General features: G+C 43.6%; 1 protein-coding gene across 3 annotated transcripts in view; it reads left to right on the top strand.

The window, feature by feature from the left end:
* The window catches only part of LOC145361859 (polypeptide N-acetylgalactosaminyltransferase 6-like), a 78557-nt gene that overhangs the window by 46408 nt on the left and 15036 nt on the right, over positions 1-17113 (top strand). For all 3 annotated transcript variants that reach the window (XM_080217843.1, XM_080217844.1, XM_080217842.1), the window contains exons 4-6: positions 138-287; positions 4643-4877; positions 14104-14221. In XM_080217843.1, coding sequence (XP_080073969.1) covers positions 138-287; positions 4643-4877; positions 14104-14221 — 503 coding nt within the window. The remainder of the gene's footprint in view (positions 1-137; positions 288-4642; positions 4878-14103; positions 14222-17113) is intronic.

The raw sequence follows: 17113 nt of genomic DNA, 5'->3' as shown, positions 1-17113 counted from the left end.
AAGTATCTGCAATCAAAAAGTGGCAAAGTAAACCATCTGCTAGCCACTCTTTTTAATTGTGATGCCAAGCAATGTCGTGAACTAAATTTTGAATAGTTTTAAATTATTGAAATGTATTGGATTCTGATTTTTGCCAGACTATTTAAAAGAACAATTGGACGAATATGTAAAGCAGTTCCGAATAGTGAAGGTTATCCGCCAAGTGGAGAGGACAGGATTGATAACTGCAAGACTACTGGGGGCTAGTGTGGCCACTGGAGAAGTGCTGACCTTTCTTGATGCTCACTGTAAGTATATTCACATTTCTCCCATGTATCAAATGGGCAATTGTGCAATTATATTTAAGCAAGTATTCTGCCTGTAGAAAATGAATGTAAACCCTTTAGAAATTGTCTTGTGGCTAAAAATGATGCCATTCTTTAAAACAAGAACTGTCCTTTTGCAACTGAATCCAATTGATTTTAAAAAAAAAGCTATTAGACTGTCCCATTCACATCCACAGGATTACCCGATGCTTCACAGCTAATGAAAACTGTTTGAAGTGTAGTCACTGTTTGCATTGTAGGCAGATGTAGCAGCCAAACATGGTGGCACAGTACCAGGGACCTGGGTTTGATTCCCGGTTTGGGTCACTGTCTGTATGGAGTCTGCACGCTCTCCCCGTGTCTGCGTGAGTTTCCTCCAGGTGCTCCGGTTTTCTTCCACAGTCTGGAGGATGTGCTGGTTAGGTGGATTGGCCGTGCTAAATTCTCCCTCAGTGTACCCGAACAGGTATCAGTGTGTGGTGACTAGGGGATTTTCACAGTAACTTCATTGCAGTGTTAATGTAAGCCTACTTGTGACTAATAAATAAACTTTAAAACTTTTACATTTTCATGGAGCAAGGTCCTGCAAACAGCAATGAGATAAATGACCAGGGTTCTTTTGTGAAACGTGGAATGGGATTTGAATCCAGCACCTTCTGACTCTGAACTGAAAGTGCCACCAACTGAGTCAAATTCAACTTGCATATTAACAGATTAGGGCTGGAATTTTCCATCTTTTTATGCCCCACCCTTGACAGCATAAATGGAGTATTTGGTGCTTGGTCAAATCCCTGTTCACTGCAGCAGGTCTGGAGATCCTGGCCCTAGGTCAGGGGTTGACAGAAGTGTTATTGAAGAAAGGCCATTCTAAGCTAATCCACCTCTTTCCCTTATCACATGATTCTCGAAGCTAAATGAATCTTCCAGCCATCATTGGGCTAAACAGAACATGAGGCAAAGAAGAATAGAGTTTGAGATGAGAGAGAGATTTCCACATAATAAGAGTTTGAATAAAATCATCAAAACCCAACAGTGCAGAAGGAGGCCCATCGAGCCTGCAACAACAACAATCTAACCTAGGCCCTATCCTCAAACCCCACATATTTGCCCATCTAATCCCTCTAATCTACTCATCCTGGGATGCCAAGGGGCAATTTAGCATAGCCAATGCATCTAATCCACACATCCTTGCTTTGAAAGCAAAGCAAAAAAGCTGGAAAGTGAATCTGACCGCCAATGTTAAGTAGAAGCAGCATGGTCAACAGTTTATTTAAAATAAGAACACTCCGGAGGTCAGGAAGATGAGCTGTGTGCCAGGGCAACTGTAAATGGCACACAAAGCAACAGCAAATGGAGAATTGCAAGGAGGCCAAGGAAGATGGTATGTTGTGGGCACATTCGACCTGGAATCAGTTTTATATGAAGGCCATTCTGCATTTGGAAATGAACTAATGCCAAATAGATCCTTGTAATTACTGGCATCAGTCCCCAGCAGCCAAGTAGTAAGAGTTGAGGGCTTTCTTAGCAGAATTGGTGAGTGAAGTGGCAAGTAATAGATTTCAGAAAACCAACACTCTTGGCCTATCAGGATAAGGCAATAAGTTCAAAAACTTTTGTGAAGTGCCTTGGGGCATCTTGAGGTTGTGAAAGACAAACATCAGCAGTGCTGATGAGACTTTTCCCCAAAAGCCGAGTTGAATTGTGTGGTAAGGTGTCAGTCCCAATCTTCAACTTGAAGTACGTTCCTAATCTCTGAGAGGAGGGATGAATTGAGTAGATGTAAGAAAAAATCTTTCAGGGAGAACAGATTCACCAAGGCCTGGGAGTAGGTTACCTGTCTCCCTTGCTAGTCAGGGATTGGTTTGTGCCACTTGGAAGGCCTAAAGAAGGTGAGAAAGCTTTTCAAAATAGGATAAAATGTAACTGGATTCCAGTTAAATTTAGTTCATTCTAAAATTACCTGTTCTGTTGCTTAAATAGAGATTGAATTCTAAATTGGTTCAAAATACCAGCTGCTATTTATTTAAAGCTGGACAGATGAGCACTTGTTAACAGGAGTGACTGATTACTGAATCAACGCACGTACATTACCTTGAGGTTTAAAAGTAACTGGCTGAACCCCAAGATTACTTTGGGTTGTGACCTATACGTACATCAATATAGTATTTGGAACCTCCTTTTTAAATTTCTATTGGTTATTCAAATCCCTGAACCACATGCTACTGTCTTGTGGAGAAATTCAGTTTGTGTTTTATTTCTCTCCAGTGAAACATAGTTGTTTTCTCTAACTCATTCTAGACATGTACTTGCTGCAACTAGCTTCTGTCCTGTTACTCTACTCTACTGCAAGTCTTTTCTCTCCCTTTGACCTAAAGGTGGTTAGTTGTACTGGAATATAGTTCCATGATTAGTGGTAACTCTCCCAATACCACCTCCCCCAAGAAGTCAGCTTTGAAAAAGACATATAAACAGGCTGTTTGTCCATGTGTTGCATCACTTAGGGTGTGGTCCCTAGTTTCACCAGATCTCCCTGCTCTGGGCTTTCCAGCAGCTAGTAATCACAAAGGGGAGCCTGCCTGATCTAGGAATACTGAGACCAATTATATAACATAAGAACATAAGAAATAGGAGCAGGAGTAGGCCATCTAGCCCTTCGAGCCTGCCCCACCATTCAACAAGATCATGGCTGATCTGTCGTGTTTCAGTTCCACATTCCCGCTCTCTCCCCATAACCCTTAATCCCCTCGCTTATCAAAAACCCATCAACCCGCGTCTTAAAAATATTTAGCGAGGCAGCCTCCACCACCTCAACGGGCAGAGAATTCCAGAGATTCACCACCCTTTGAGTGAAGAAGTTCCTCCTCAACTCCGTTCTAAACCGCTCCCCCTTTATCTTGAGGCTGTGCCCCCTAGTCCTACTGTCCTTTCTGAGCTGGAAGAGTCTCTCCACCTCTATCCTATCCATCCCATTCATCATCTTATATGTCTCAATGAGATCTCCCCTCATTCTTCTAAACTCTAACGAGTACAAGCCTAGTTTATTCAGCCTCTCCTCATAGCTCAACCCCCTCAACTCCGGTATCAGCCTAGTAAACCTCCTCTGCACTCCCTCCAAGGCCAAAATATCCTTGCGTAAGTATGGCGACCAAAACTGCACACAGTACTCCAGCTGCGGCCTCACCAATGCCCTATACAGTCGCAGCGAGGCCTCCCTACTTTTACATGCAATCCCTCTCGCTATGAAGGCCAGCATCCCATTAGCCTTCCTGACCACCTGCTGCACCTGCAGGCTGGGTTTTTGCGACTCATGCACAAGGACCCCGAGGTCCCTCTGCACCGTCGCCTGCTGCAGTTTTTCGCCACGTAAGTAATAGTCCTTCCTACCATTATTCCTACCAAAGTGAACCACCTGGCACTTGCTAACATTAAATTCCAGTTGCCATTTCCTGGCCCATTCGCCCAGCCTATCTTAGATCCTTCTGCAGACTCTCCACACCCTCCGCGCAATTTGCCGTTCCACCAATCTTGGTGTCATCAGCAAATTTCGACACCATACACTCGGTTCCTTCCTCCAGATCATCTATATAAATGATAATTGTGTGCTCCATTTAGTAGCTGGAGCATAGATGAGAATAAGAACGGGGTACCTTTCTGCTGTGTACTGCTCAGCAGCAGAGCAAACAATGCATTTACCTACTAAGCCTCGAGGGAGTTTACTCTTTTTTTTGAAAAAAGTGAATGTTTGTACTTATTTTGTTTTAAATGACTGAGTTAATTCATTTCACACTCAACAGGAAATGAAGCAAGCCAGGTCTCTTTCTTCTGTCTTGAGATCTGGGGCATTGGTAGCAATGTGGGTTATAGGACAAACAGCAGAATATGATGGCAATTGAATAAGGAATTGTCTGGTGCAGCAATCTCTCAGTGAAGGGGATGGTCAAGCTGAACACTGATCAGGTCACCCAGGGTTGAAGAATTGAAGATGCAGGGTAGTAAAAATGTGGAACTGCCTCCCTGAGGAGGGCAGATGCTAATTAAGCATTTAAAAGGGAACTGTAATGCTACCCAGGAAGTACGTTTAGTGGCAGATTTGGAGGAAAAGCAGGAGATTAGAGTTATGGAGCAAAATGTTCCTGCATTTAACAGAAATGGTAAAATAGGCTGGTTGGAGCAAACTGCTTGTTTCTGCTGATGTACCTGTCTATGGTTTGGCTTATTGGACAAGCCAAACCACAGCCTTTTGGAAGAGAAATAATAGGGGAAGGGGAAATTCCTTTTTTTGCTTTTTGTCCACATTTTAGCAAAAGCCATCTTTTTCTAATTTATCTAATACTTAGGTGAGTGCTTCAATGGCTGGTTGGAACCTTTGCTGGGAAGAATAGCTGAAAATTACACTGCTGTGGTAAGCCCTGACATCACTACCATCAACCTCGATACCTTTGAGGTATCCAAACCTGTCCGGTATGGAAGGCAGCACAATCGGGGTAACTTTGACTGGAGTTTGTCATTTGGCTGGGAGGCCATTCCGTCTCATGAGATAGAAAGAAGAAAAGATGAGACCTATCCCATCAAGTGAGTGTCTTGTTTGTTTGTTGATTTTATTGAATTTATGCTCCACAATACTGTGGCTGAGAAATGGAATGGACGTTCAAGGACTGACTACCTAAGTGAAACATTGGGTCAGTTGTAGTCCACCCAACTGTGTAGTGAAATCATGAGATTGACCCAATGGTTTGCAATCCCACTCTGGCAATCTTGAGTCCAAAGAATGGATCATGAGGGGACATTTTTGCTCGTAGGATTCTTGCAATCATGAAGTTGAATTCAGTGAATCTGGTTATTTGTGACTTGGTACGAGAACATGTCACTGCATTGCTGTTTTCTTTGACTGGGTAGGGAGAAGTAAAACTGCTTCATGAATGGACAGTAACCTGCCTTCCATATTCATGGCATTTTGGCTGACTCTTAATGCCTTCAGGCCAGTGCAGCTGGGCAATAAAGCTGTCTTGGCAGTGTTGCCAACATCTAAGGAACAATACTTTTAAAAAGATGTTCTCCCATCAGTGGCTCCGGTATCACCTAGGCTGATACCGGAGTTGAGGGGGTTGAGCTATGAGGAGAGGCTGAATAAACTAGGCTTGTACTCGTTAGAGTTTAGAAGGATGAGGGGAGATCTCATTGAGACATACAAGATGATGAATGGGATGGATAGGGTAGAGTTGGAGACGTTCTTCCCGCTCAAAGGACAGTAGGACTAGAGGGCACAGCCTCAAGATAAGGGGGGGGGGGCAGTTTAGAACGGAGTTGAGGAGGAACTTCTTCACTCAAAGGGTGGTGAATCTCTGGAATTCTCTGCCCGTTGAAGTGGTGGAGGCTGCCTCGCTAAATATATTTAAGACACGGGTTGATAGGTTTTTGATAAGCGAGGGGATTAAGGGTTATGGGGAGAAAGCGGGAATGTGGAACTGAGACACGACAGATCACCCATGATCTTATTGAATGGCGGGGCAGGCTCGAAGGGCTAGATGGCCTACTCCTCCTATTTCTTATGTTCTTAGTAATAGAACCCAGGTTGGGGTCTGTGCTAACCCACTGTACCACTGAGAGTCCGTTGATGCCTTTAGACATCTTGAGCCCAAAGAATGGCACGAGTGGACATGCAAAACAAAAACGTGGGTGGCACGGTAGCACAGTGCTTAGCACTGCTGCCTCTCAGCGCCAGGGACCCGGGTTCTATTCCCGGCTTGGGTCACTGTCTGGAGTTTGCACGTTCTCCCCATGTCTGCGTGGATTTCCTCTGGGTGCTCCAGTTTCCTTCCACAGCCCGAAAGACGTGCTGGTTAGGTGCAGCGGCTAGGGTCATTTCACAGTAACTTCATTGCAGTGTTAATGTAAGCCTTACTTCTGACTAATAAATAAACTTTACTTTTAACATCCATATAAAAAATGGGTCATGCGTGGGAATGTTTCAGTTAGACACAAAGCTACACTTCAGAGGCTAGCTCAGTGGAGTCAATGTCTTATTGTTACACCCAATAACAAAAATCCCCTTTCCTGATAGTTATTTATTTTAAACAACCCTCAACTGTATTCTCAAAGCTCAAACAAATATCGGGCTGCAGATCTCATTCTACTCAGTGCTGAGGAATTATCCAACCACCGTGGCTCTAGCAAGCATCAACTGAATTTTATGAATGATCTGTGTTGCATCAACCATTATCCACACTTATTACAGATTGCAAATATATCGGCCAGAATTCTCCCAACTCCTTTGCCCCGCCACTGCTTCCAGCGAGAATATGGAATTTGAATGGAAAATTCCATTTACTGCAATGGAATTAGAGAATTCCAGCCATCATCTTTTAGGAGCTTTTTTTTCCCCCTTCAAAATAGCACAGCCAGCTTGAGGCAGTCAATAGCTGAGCACTAGAGACCTCAAAATCTCAGTAAGTCTTTTTGCCGGGGGGGGGGGGGGGGTGTACAGGAGAGAAAAAGGGAATTGGCTCTTGCTTGAAATATAGAATCCCTACAGTATGGAAGGAGCCCATTGGGCCATCAATTCTACATCAACTCTTTGATAGAGCCTCTTACCCAGATCCTATCCCTGTAACCTCAGTATTTACCCTGCTTATCACCCTAACCTACACATTTTGGAACACTAAGGGGCAAATTAGCATGGCCAATCCACCTAACCCATGCAACTTTGAACTTTGGGAGGAAACCAGAGCACCTGGAGGATACCCATGCAGACACTGAGAGAATGCGCAGACTCTGCACACAGTCACCCAAGGTTGGAATTGAACCCAGGTCCCTGGCACTGAGGCAGCAGTGCTAACCACTTGCAACTGTGCCACCTGATGGTGTAATATCATAAGGATGGTGTTTTGAGTTTATGGCTAGAATTCTCCAGTCTTCTTTGCTCCAGCACCAGTGAGAACCAAAACTCTAGTCACTGCAGAGGGACTGGAGAATCCCAACTGCGGACAAGGTCGTGTATAAGGACTGTCTTTTTGGTGGTGTGGGAGTCACCTCGACACATCAAACCATAGCCCAGGCCTTCCAAAAAGCAAAATGGGAAACATTGGCAAAAAAATAAGTGGGGAAAGTCATAAATCTCCTAGCATCTTGTAAATTCCATATAATTTACAGTACCCTAAGGGCATTTCAATGTGACAGTTGATGTAGCCAAGAATTTGACCCTGTAGTGGGCTTGTGGTTGAAGCTTGCTTGATGGTTAACCTCTAAGTTTTTCATAGTTCCTAACAAAATGGATGGAGTATTGACACTTCTTCCCACCCATAGGTTACAGACTATAATTATCAGAATCATTACTGTACTGAAGAAGTACAAGTGTGATGTTGCTAGGGTAAAATTACACCCTTACACCTCTTACTCATATTAAATATTGTAATTAATATTTTTGTGTATAACCTATTTTTCCTCTTACTTATGCAACAACTGTCTTTATTTGTAATTGTATATAATCCAAAAAGAATGGCTTCTCCATACGGTGGATTTTTTAGTTTGATTCCAATTGAACACTATAGCTGGAGGCGCCATAACAGAAGGTGGATGGTTTTGGAGTAGAATCTGCAAGGAGGCTACTGGACTGGCCAAAAAGACTAACCAATGCTAAAATAATGAGCTGGAATGGTCAGCACTCCAAAGATATGTGGGTTAGGTTGATTAGCCGTGCTAAAATATTGTCCCTTAGTGTCAGAGGGATTAGCAGAGTAAATGAGTGGGGTTACAGGGATAGCGTCTGGGTGGGGTTGTGGTCAGTGCAGCCTTGATGGGTCGAATGATCTCCTTTTGCATTGCAGGGATTCTATGAAACTAATTCTTGTAGCAGGAAGTGTGCCTCATGGTTGGAGTGTGTCCTGGTTGCGAAGGTCAAAGGTGAGATGGGGAGGGGGGGCGGGGGGTGGTGTGAGGTATGGGGAGAGAATGATCAGCAGGAAACTAAATGATCCAGCAAAGAAACAAGTAGATTAGTGAGGCCTTATGATATCTACGGCACGGTTGGCTATAATGGCTGTCCAATTTATTAGAAGCCTTAATACTGGCATTGCACATAACCTGCTATGCTATAAGGCTCAAGGGGTGTTTGTTTCCTCTCACTTCTCTTGTTTGCAAGGCCAACCAACAGTGGTATTGTATTGATAGTGTTTTGCCCCAAGTTTTTGTTTACAGGGATAACTTTTTAAAATTATTTAGTTAACTGAAGATTTTCACTGTAGGTAGAAGTTTGGCAGAAAATTGCACCATAGAAATGACGCATTAACGGCCTGCAATATTATATAAAAGTGCCAAGAAGTAATGGAATAAGTGAAACATGCCATGAATTGCAGTGCACCATAATTTGGGATATTTGCACCACTCCTCCAGCAAAAGCCTTGCCGAAGCTGCTAAAAGCTTGCCTTATCGCTCAACCTATCACTGCAATCGGGGGCAATTGCTAATTATTGTGTGATGTAAGTGAATAACCTGGAATTGATGTGGTTTATGGCCCTTGCATGACTTGGCCTGGGAGGCTAACAGAGGGACTGTTAAAGCTGTGGAGCCTTGCACCAACAGTCAAAGTTGTTCATTTGTGTTTCCTTTTTATAATTCTCCATTTTAGTGATCTTTTCTTGCCAGTTTTGCCATCCAGAGTCCCAGCAGTGTCTCACCATCATATGTGCTCTACCCAAAGGCAGGTCTTTGGCTTATTGTCTGTTGGTTTAATTCTGAACCATTTTCTTGGCAGCTTTTGTCAGTGGTGGTTTGCTATTGCCTTCCACTTGTTACTAATTTAATGGCAATTAGTTGCAGAGTTCCCTCTCTTTCTTATACGTTTGGAAGGAGGAAGTATTGCAATGGCCTAGCGACTAAACATTCCAACGTTCCGCAGCGATGTAGGGGTAAAGCACTTGAGGCCCCATCACTTGAACCATTTTTGTCACTCCTGTCCACAGCCCAGGAAAGTGTACAAGGAACAAATGCCAATTCAGGCACTGCTGAAGAAGCTGTGTGTACACAGGTAATGTTTCACCAGGAAAATAAAGCCTGAAACACAGTCCAGTTCCCACAGTGTCTTGTCAGTGGCAACAAAGGTGATAACAGCCCTCAATTTCTACAGATCTTCCTCCTTTTGGTGTGACTCTGGAGACCCCCTGTAATATCAGCGAAGGAGCTGCATTCAACAGGTGACTGATGCCCTTCTCCACGGGGCACCCCACTTCACTTAAATACAAAATATTCCATCACGGCAAAGAGATTGATCAATTTCCACAGGACTGCTGGCTTCCTCCGGGTGCAGGGGCTATCAGTGCAACCAACTTGCCCCATTAAGCAACCAGACCAATCTGATCGAATGACTAAGTGGTGTTTTACCAAATGCACTGGTGATGCCAACAGTCAAACATCAATACTGGTCCTGTCTATTTTATGATTGCTTTGCTTTGATGGGGTGTTTGATTTGGACACCATCTTCATCCCCTGTCTTGGCGTCCCATTCACTGAGCGAGAGTTGATCCTTCCTGTCGATGTACTAATGGCGATGTCCAACTGAAGATCCTGAACATTATCTCCAAATCGGGGAAGCTGTCATGGCACCTTTTGTCTTTTTCCGAATATAAAAGTAGGGAGGTCTTGCTGCAGCTGTATAGGGCATTGGTGAGGCCGCAGCTGGAGTACTGTGTGCAGTTTTGGGCGCCGCACCTGCGCAAGGATATTTTGGCCCTGGAGGGAGTGCAGAGGAGGTTTACTAGGCTGATACCGGAGTTGAGGGGATTGAGCTATGAGGAGAGGCTGAATAAACTAGGCTTGTACTCGTTAGAGTTTAGAAGAATGAGGGGAGATCTCATTGAGACGTATAAGATGATGAATGGGATGGATAGGATAGAGGTGGAGAGACTCTTCCCGCTCAAAAAAGACAGTAGGACTAGGGGGCACAGCCTCAAGATAAAGGGGAGGCGGTTTAGAACGGAGTTGAGGAGGAACTTCTTCACTGAAAGGGTGGTGAATCTCTGGAATTCTCTGCCCGTTGAAGTGGTGGAGGCTGCCTCGCTAAATATTTTTAAGACGCGGGTTGATGGGTTCTTGATAAGAGAGGGGATTAAGGGTTATGGGGAGAGGGCGGGAAAGTGGAACTGAGCCACAACAGATCAGCCATGATCTTATTGAATGGCGGGGCAGGCTCGAAGGGCTAGATGGCCTACTCCTGCTCCTATTTCTTATGTTCTTATGTTCTTATTAATTATTTAGCAGGGAAAGGCAAGACGGATGGATGCTTAAGGGACAAAAGTTTTGCAATCATCTTCCTGTGACATTTCTAGGGGGGAAAAAAATGAAAGCAGACACAAGATTTGTAAAAACTTTTTATAAAAGCTGAGAAATAAACATTTTGAACTTGATTTCAGAAGTTCCAGCTTGTTTAATCTCCCATTGCCTTGCCTCTGTACGAGTTGGTGTCTGCATGCTGCTTTTGATAGTGCCATGCAGTTCATTTGTGGGACAAGCTATGACTGTAGCAGGCATAAGGTCCCTGATGCATCACTGGCCTTGCCATGCTGTAGACTGATTTGTTAAGCAAATCATGGCATCAAGTCTAAAGTGGCATGGATGGCGAGCACAAATGTCTGCTAATGGCATCATACATTGCACTGCAGCGAATCAGACCCAACATCATTTCCTCTCTGAAAGCAGCATGACGCAAAAGGCTTTTGTTCATTGGAGTTCTTTAATCATGACGACTTTTGTTCCGTTTGAAAATCCAGACGGCTGGTAATTGCAGCAATTAGTGGTCATTAAACCCAAGTTTCTGAATCTGAAGTCCGGTCAAAATGCCATGCAGTATGTGTCTGCAGTCCAGCTTTGAATTTAGAGTCAAAGTGAAGAAATCCATTGGCTCACTGGTGTATCCCAGACATGGGGCGGGATTTTCTGGCCGTACTCGCCCCCAAACCGGAAAATCCTGTCCAAGGTCAACAAACCTTTCCACGGTTCATCCCTCGCCAGCTATGATTCCTGTGGTGGGGGGAAATGGGAAAATTCGCCTCATGAATCACCAAACATCTAATAATGTGCCTATTGCAAGATTGTTTTGATCCCTTCCATGTGATCTATGACTTCAGCTTGCTTTCAGACACCTGTCTGGATCTGGGGTGACATGGTGGCACAGTGGTTAGCACTGCTGCCTCATAGTACCAGGGACCCGGGTTCAATTCCTGCCTTGGCTCACTCTGTGCGGAGTCTGCACATTCTCTCCATGTCTGTGTGGGTTTCCTCCCACAATTGAAAGACGTGCTGGTTGGGTGCATTGACCTGAACAGGCGCTGGAGCGTGGTGACTAGGGGAATTTTGTTGTAGCTTTATTGTAGTGTTAATGTAAGCCTACTTGTGACGAATTAACTTTTTAATACTGGGTGGAACAAGTCATGTAATGCAGAAAGCTGAACTGAAATCCAAGCCAGAAGTGAGATTTGACAAATCCCAGTGGATGCTAATCTCCCACGTTCGTCTATAGGCGAGGATTGTAGTAAATAGGATTGGGAATATCAGGCTGATGTGATAATGGATCGCTTTCTAACATTAGAGATGAAGTGTACAGTTAAGATGAAGAGAATTCTGATCTATACAGTACCTGACTCGAGTGCTTGAGAAAGTCGCTGCAATGAGGAACAGGATCACTTTCACTTTTTGAGACAAAACACAATTTCAAAACCAAATCTAGATCAGTGGAATAAAAGTTGAGATGTGGTGTGAGTCCACTAACAGTGAAAACTTGGAGAAAAGATAGTGCTCAAGGATGAGGTCAGCCTGAGTTTACTCAGTTGAAACACTGATACGGGCTGAATATCATTATTTTCATCCTATGTTTTTGAAAACTCAGGTCCATGTGTAACAGTGGAGCAAATGTCATTGATTTTAGTTTCACAAAGCCTACCCTGGGGTAACAGAAAATAGTCTCTCTCATTTTATGTCCATTTGTCCTATTCAAATATAAAGATTTTTACCTGGAATTTGAATGCAGCATCACTGAATAGATAAGAGAGGGGATTAAGGGTTATGGGGAGAGGGTGGGAATGTGGAACTGAGCCACGACAGATCAGCCATGATCTAATTGAATGGCGGGGCAGGCTCGAAGGGCTAGATGGCCTACTCCTGCTCCTATTTCTTATGCTCTTATGTTCTTATAATGGGGGCTGTCTTGAGACTGCCTCTGTTTAAAATGGTTAAACAACTGAGGAGGTTTATTTTATGTTTGGAACTGTCTTGAAATGCTCTCGCTCCTGTTTCTAACCATGTTGAAACGGCTCAGGTATATCATCTGGCTCCAGTTACGGTCTGAAGAATTCCACTCTTGAGAAATGGAAATTCTTGTATCATCCTAGTACTGCTTCAGAAGTCAGCTGGTGGGAAAGTATTTTAAGTTAATAGGGACACTTGCTTTGAACTGTCAACACTACTACAGGGACATAGCAGGGTGTTTTAGATGTTTAAGATCCTGGATATGACCCCGTCTTGTCCTCATGCCACTCATCTCAGTGGGTCCCTTAAGGTAATGTACTGGTTTCATACTTGTAGCTAAGAACATAATTTATTGTACCAGTGGGAATTCTGAGAATGTTGCTGCAGTTATACAGGGCCTTGGTGTAGCCACACCTTGAGTACTGTGTGCAGTTTTGGTCTCCTGGTCTGAAGAAGGACATTCTAGATATTGAGGGAGTCCAGCAAAGTTCACCAGACTGATTCCTGGAATGGCAGGACTCTAGTGTTAGAAAGCGATCCATTATCATGTCAGCCTGATATTCCCAATCCTATTTACTACAATCCTTGCCCATAGACTAACATGGGAGATTAGCATCCACTAGGATCTGTCAAATCTCGCTTCTGGCTTGAATTTCAGTTCAGCTTTCTGCATTACATGACTTGTTCCACCCAGTATTAAAAAGTTAATTCGTCACAAGTAGGCTTACGTTAACAATGGCAGGACTGACATATGAAGAGAGACTGGATCAACTGGGCTTTTACTCACTGGAATTTAGAAGAATGAGAGGGGATCTCATAGAAACATACGAAATCCTGATGGGACTGGACAGGCTAGATGCAGGAAGAATGTTGGAAGTGCAGAACTAGGGGTCACAGCCCAAGAATAAGGGATAAGCCATTTCAGGACTGAGATGAGGAAGAACTTCTTCACTCAGTTGTGAACCTGTGGAATTCTCTACCACAAAGTTGTTGTGGCCAGTTTGTTAGAGATATTCAAGAGGGAGCGGGACATGGCCCTTGTGGCTAAAGGGATCGAGGGAGTATGGAGAGAAAGTGGGAGTGGGATACTGAGTGCATGATCATACTGAATGGTGGTGCAGGCTCAAAGGGCTGAATGGCCTATGCACCTATTTAATATGCTTCTATTACTGTATCTGCTGTGGGACCACGATCAGGTACGAGGACTGCAGCAGTTCCGTGGTCAGGGTCCTCCATCACTTCCTGAGCAACTGGAGATAGGAAATAAATGTGGCCTTGCCATTGTTGCCCAGAACAAATAACACAAAATCCAGTCACACGATAGGCAGCAGATATATATTGAGGCATTTGATGGCCACCCAAGTCTCTCTTTGCTCAATAAATGTGATAAATTTTACCTTGTGTAGCAAATTCATCAGCCATTTGAAAACAGTAAAATATTGTGGGTCTTATGTCTAAAGAGAGTTGTCTCTCACTGGTCATGTGGGTGAGTTTCAATTTGGCACAAAATGAAAGTATGCAATCTCTCTCCGGCCAATAGAGTTGATGTTTAGTTTATTTTCAGGACTCCCACGTTTGCCGGTGGCCTCTTTGCGATCTCCAAAGCTTACTTTGAACTGATTGGAACATACGACAACCAGATGGAAATATGGGGAGGAGAGAATGTGGAAATGTCATTCAGGGTAAACGCAAATGCTTATGTTTCTAATGCTCATGCCTTGGTTGTGTCTGTTGATGAGCTTTAAATACGAATTGAGGCCCTGTGGCCTAATGTGTAAAGATATAGCCTGTTGTAGTAGCAAGTTGCCCAGGCCCAGAAAGCCCCCTGAGTCCATTCCTGGTGTGTGCTCAGTTACCTGATCTCCCACTCAGGCCTCGATTGGGGTCTGTTTTTTGGGGCCAGTGAGGCCCAGGGTGGGGGGAGGAGTAGGAAGAAGAAATCAGCCAATGTTCTTGATCTTGATTTGCTATTCAGTGGGTGCTGTTGGAAGTTTGTGAACGTTTAACAGCAGGATCAGATACCCTTCAGGGAGCAAAACCCAGGTTTGCGCATTAAAGGATGGCTCAAATGAGGTACCAAAAGGCAACCACACAAACTTACCCCGTCATGGTTTTTCTGCTAAAGTCGCAAACGCAAGTTGTTTTTTTTTTGCCTCGTCAAGTTTAATATAGTGGATCTTGTTACACTAAAAATATTTGCAGTGCACTGGCAAACTAATTATTGACTAATCTTGATATTACTTTTAAGCAGTTGATAACTGAATGTCCTTTTTTACCACCTTCAGCAAGACTCACTGGTATTTCAGTGTTTGGATTCTGGAGTGAGGAAGCCCAAATTCTCTCCGGTTCATGGTCCCTTGGAGACATCTGCCCTCAGTCCATATTCCCAAACTGAAAAAGTAGGCGTCCAATGGCTGTCATACCCAGGACTCAAATTCTATTTTAAAAAGTCAGTGGATGTGAATCATAGAATCCCTACAGTGCAGGAAAAGGTCATTTGGCCAATCGAGTCTGCGTAACACCATGTGTTTACCCTGCTAATCCACCTAACCTATATAAGTTGGGACATTAAGGGGCAATTTAGCATGGCCAATCAACCTAACCTGCATATCTTTGGACTGTGGGAGGAAACCACATAGACAAGGGAAGAATGTGCAAACTCCACGTAGTCACCCAAGGCTGGAATCGAACCTGGGCTCCTAGTGCTGTGAGGCAGCAGCGCTAACCACTATGCCACCTTTTATTATAAATTTATAAAGTCACAAATCTTTTCTCTGCCTATGTAACTGTCTGTTCAGAGCTCTGTGTAGAAATGGTGTTTAGAAATGCTATTCTGTGGCTGTATTTGGTACTGAAAGATGTAGTCATAAGCCTTAATTGGCACCGACTTCCATTGGTGTGTAAAAGATGCATTTTGACTACACCATGAAATCATTTTCTGAAAATCCTCAATGTCGTCTCTGTGCTTTCAGTGCCTGATGAATGCAGGTAGATTATCAAGACAAGTTGACAGGTTTTGATTGGCCTTAGCTCAGTAATAATGATGCAGTCACCAGCTTCTGGGTTTGAGCTCATATATCCACGCTGCCACTCCAATGTTGGTGCCATCTTTCTGTTGAGGCATTATACTGAGGCACTGTCTGATCCCTTGGGAGGACATATAAGATCCTGCAGCATTATTCAAAAAAAAAAGGCAGGCAAATTCTTGGTGTACTAACTCAATCTAAAATAGGTGTCATCCCTCATCTGATCTGCTTATTTCATTGCTGTTTGTGGTGATTGCTGTGCGCAAATTACCTACATTATAACATTGACTACACTTCAGTATTACTTCTTTGATTGAAAGGACTTTGGGATGTCCTGAGGTCATGAATGATCCTGTATATCTGTTATAGGAAAATGAAATTTATATATTTTAAGAGCAAGTCTTGTTTATCCTGGTAGGTCCACTTCTTTCTTTGTCACTTTGTCCATTTCTATCTGATTACACTTCTCAGAAGTGCCTTTTGGATTTTTTTTTCTGTTAAAGCCACTAAATTATTTGTAGTTCTTTCCAAGGGATGCGGGAATTGCTGGCAAGGCCAATACTTTGTTGGCTATTCCCCAGTTTCTCTTGATTGGAGTGGCTTGCTAGGAGTTAAGAGTCCGCCACGTTGTTGTCGGTTTGGAGTTGCATGCAGATTTCCTTCCCTGAAGGACATTAGTGAACCTACATCAATGCCGACAATATCTTTCCCAGCTGTTTCTCGGGAACCTGCATAATCCCCAGCTGCTGCTTCACCCATATCTGTTCTCTCCATTCTGTTCTTTCAGCTCCTCCTAATAATCACCCCCTAAACCAAGCAAGCAAAATGCCATTTAACTGACTGGGAATGTCCCTGAGTGCACTTTTAGGGAAGATTCAGGAACGTTTGCTAATTCTGCAACCTATTCCTTCTAGGATTATTTGGAGGAGAAATCTAAAGGAAATATTGTTTAAATGGCTGAGTTTTAGTTTGTAGTGGGGTGGCAGGATAAATAGAGGAGAAATGCACACATAGAATTCCTACAGTGCAGAAAGAGGCCATTTAGCCCATTGAGTCTGCACCAACCACAATCCCACCCAGGCCTTATCCCTGCAATCCCATGTATTTACTCTGCTAATCCTCCTGGTGCTAAGGGTCAATTTATCATAGCCAACCCGCCTAACCTGCACATCTTTGAAGCGCTAAAGGGAAAGCATTTAATCCTGTGTTTTGATTTGAAGAGGAACAGGATCTTTCAATCCTCGTTTCCAATGAGGTAAAGTTGCACAAATACTATACACGGATGATACGAAGGGAGAGCAGATCTTGCCGGTGAGGGGAAATAAGACCATTAATGTTGTGGCATTGCTTGGACTTGGAAGGACAACTTGCTCACTTGAACTTGTCTTTTTCTAAGCTGGCTGGTGAACATGGAATGAGCTTTAATCTTCTGAAGTATTATGAAAACACTGCTGTATACTAGTTGTATCTGAAAAATAATTTGTTTTGGGTAGCAGCATTTCTAACCACTTCGACCAACATGGAATGTCTGGGCTAATTGATGGAGCT

The sequence above is a fragment of the Carcharhinus amblyrhynchos genome, chromosome X (genome assembly GCF_965287045.1).
Source record: "Carcharhinus amblyrhynchos chromosome X, sCarAmb.v2.hapA, whole genome shotgun sequence".
NCBI lineage: Eukaryota > Metazoa > Chordata > Chondrichthyes > Carcharhiniformes > Carcharhinidae > Carcharhinus > Carcharhinus amblyrhynchos.
The sequence above is the reverse complement of the archived record's forward strand: the minus strand, read 5'-3'. Positions and strand labels throughout refer to the sequence as shown.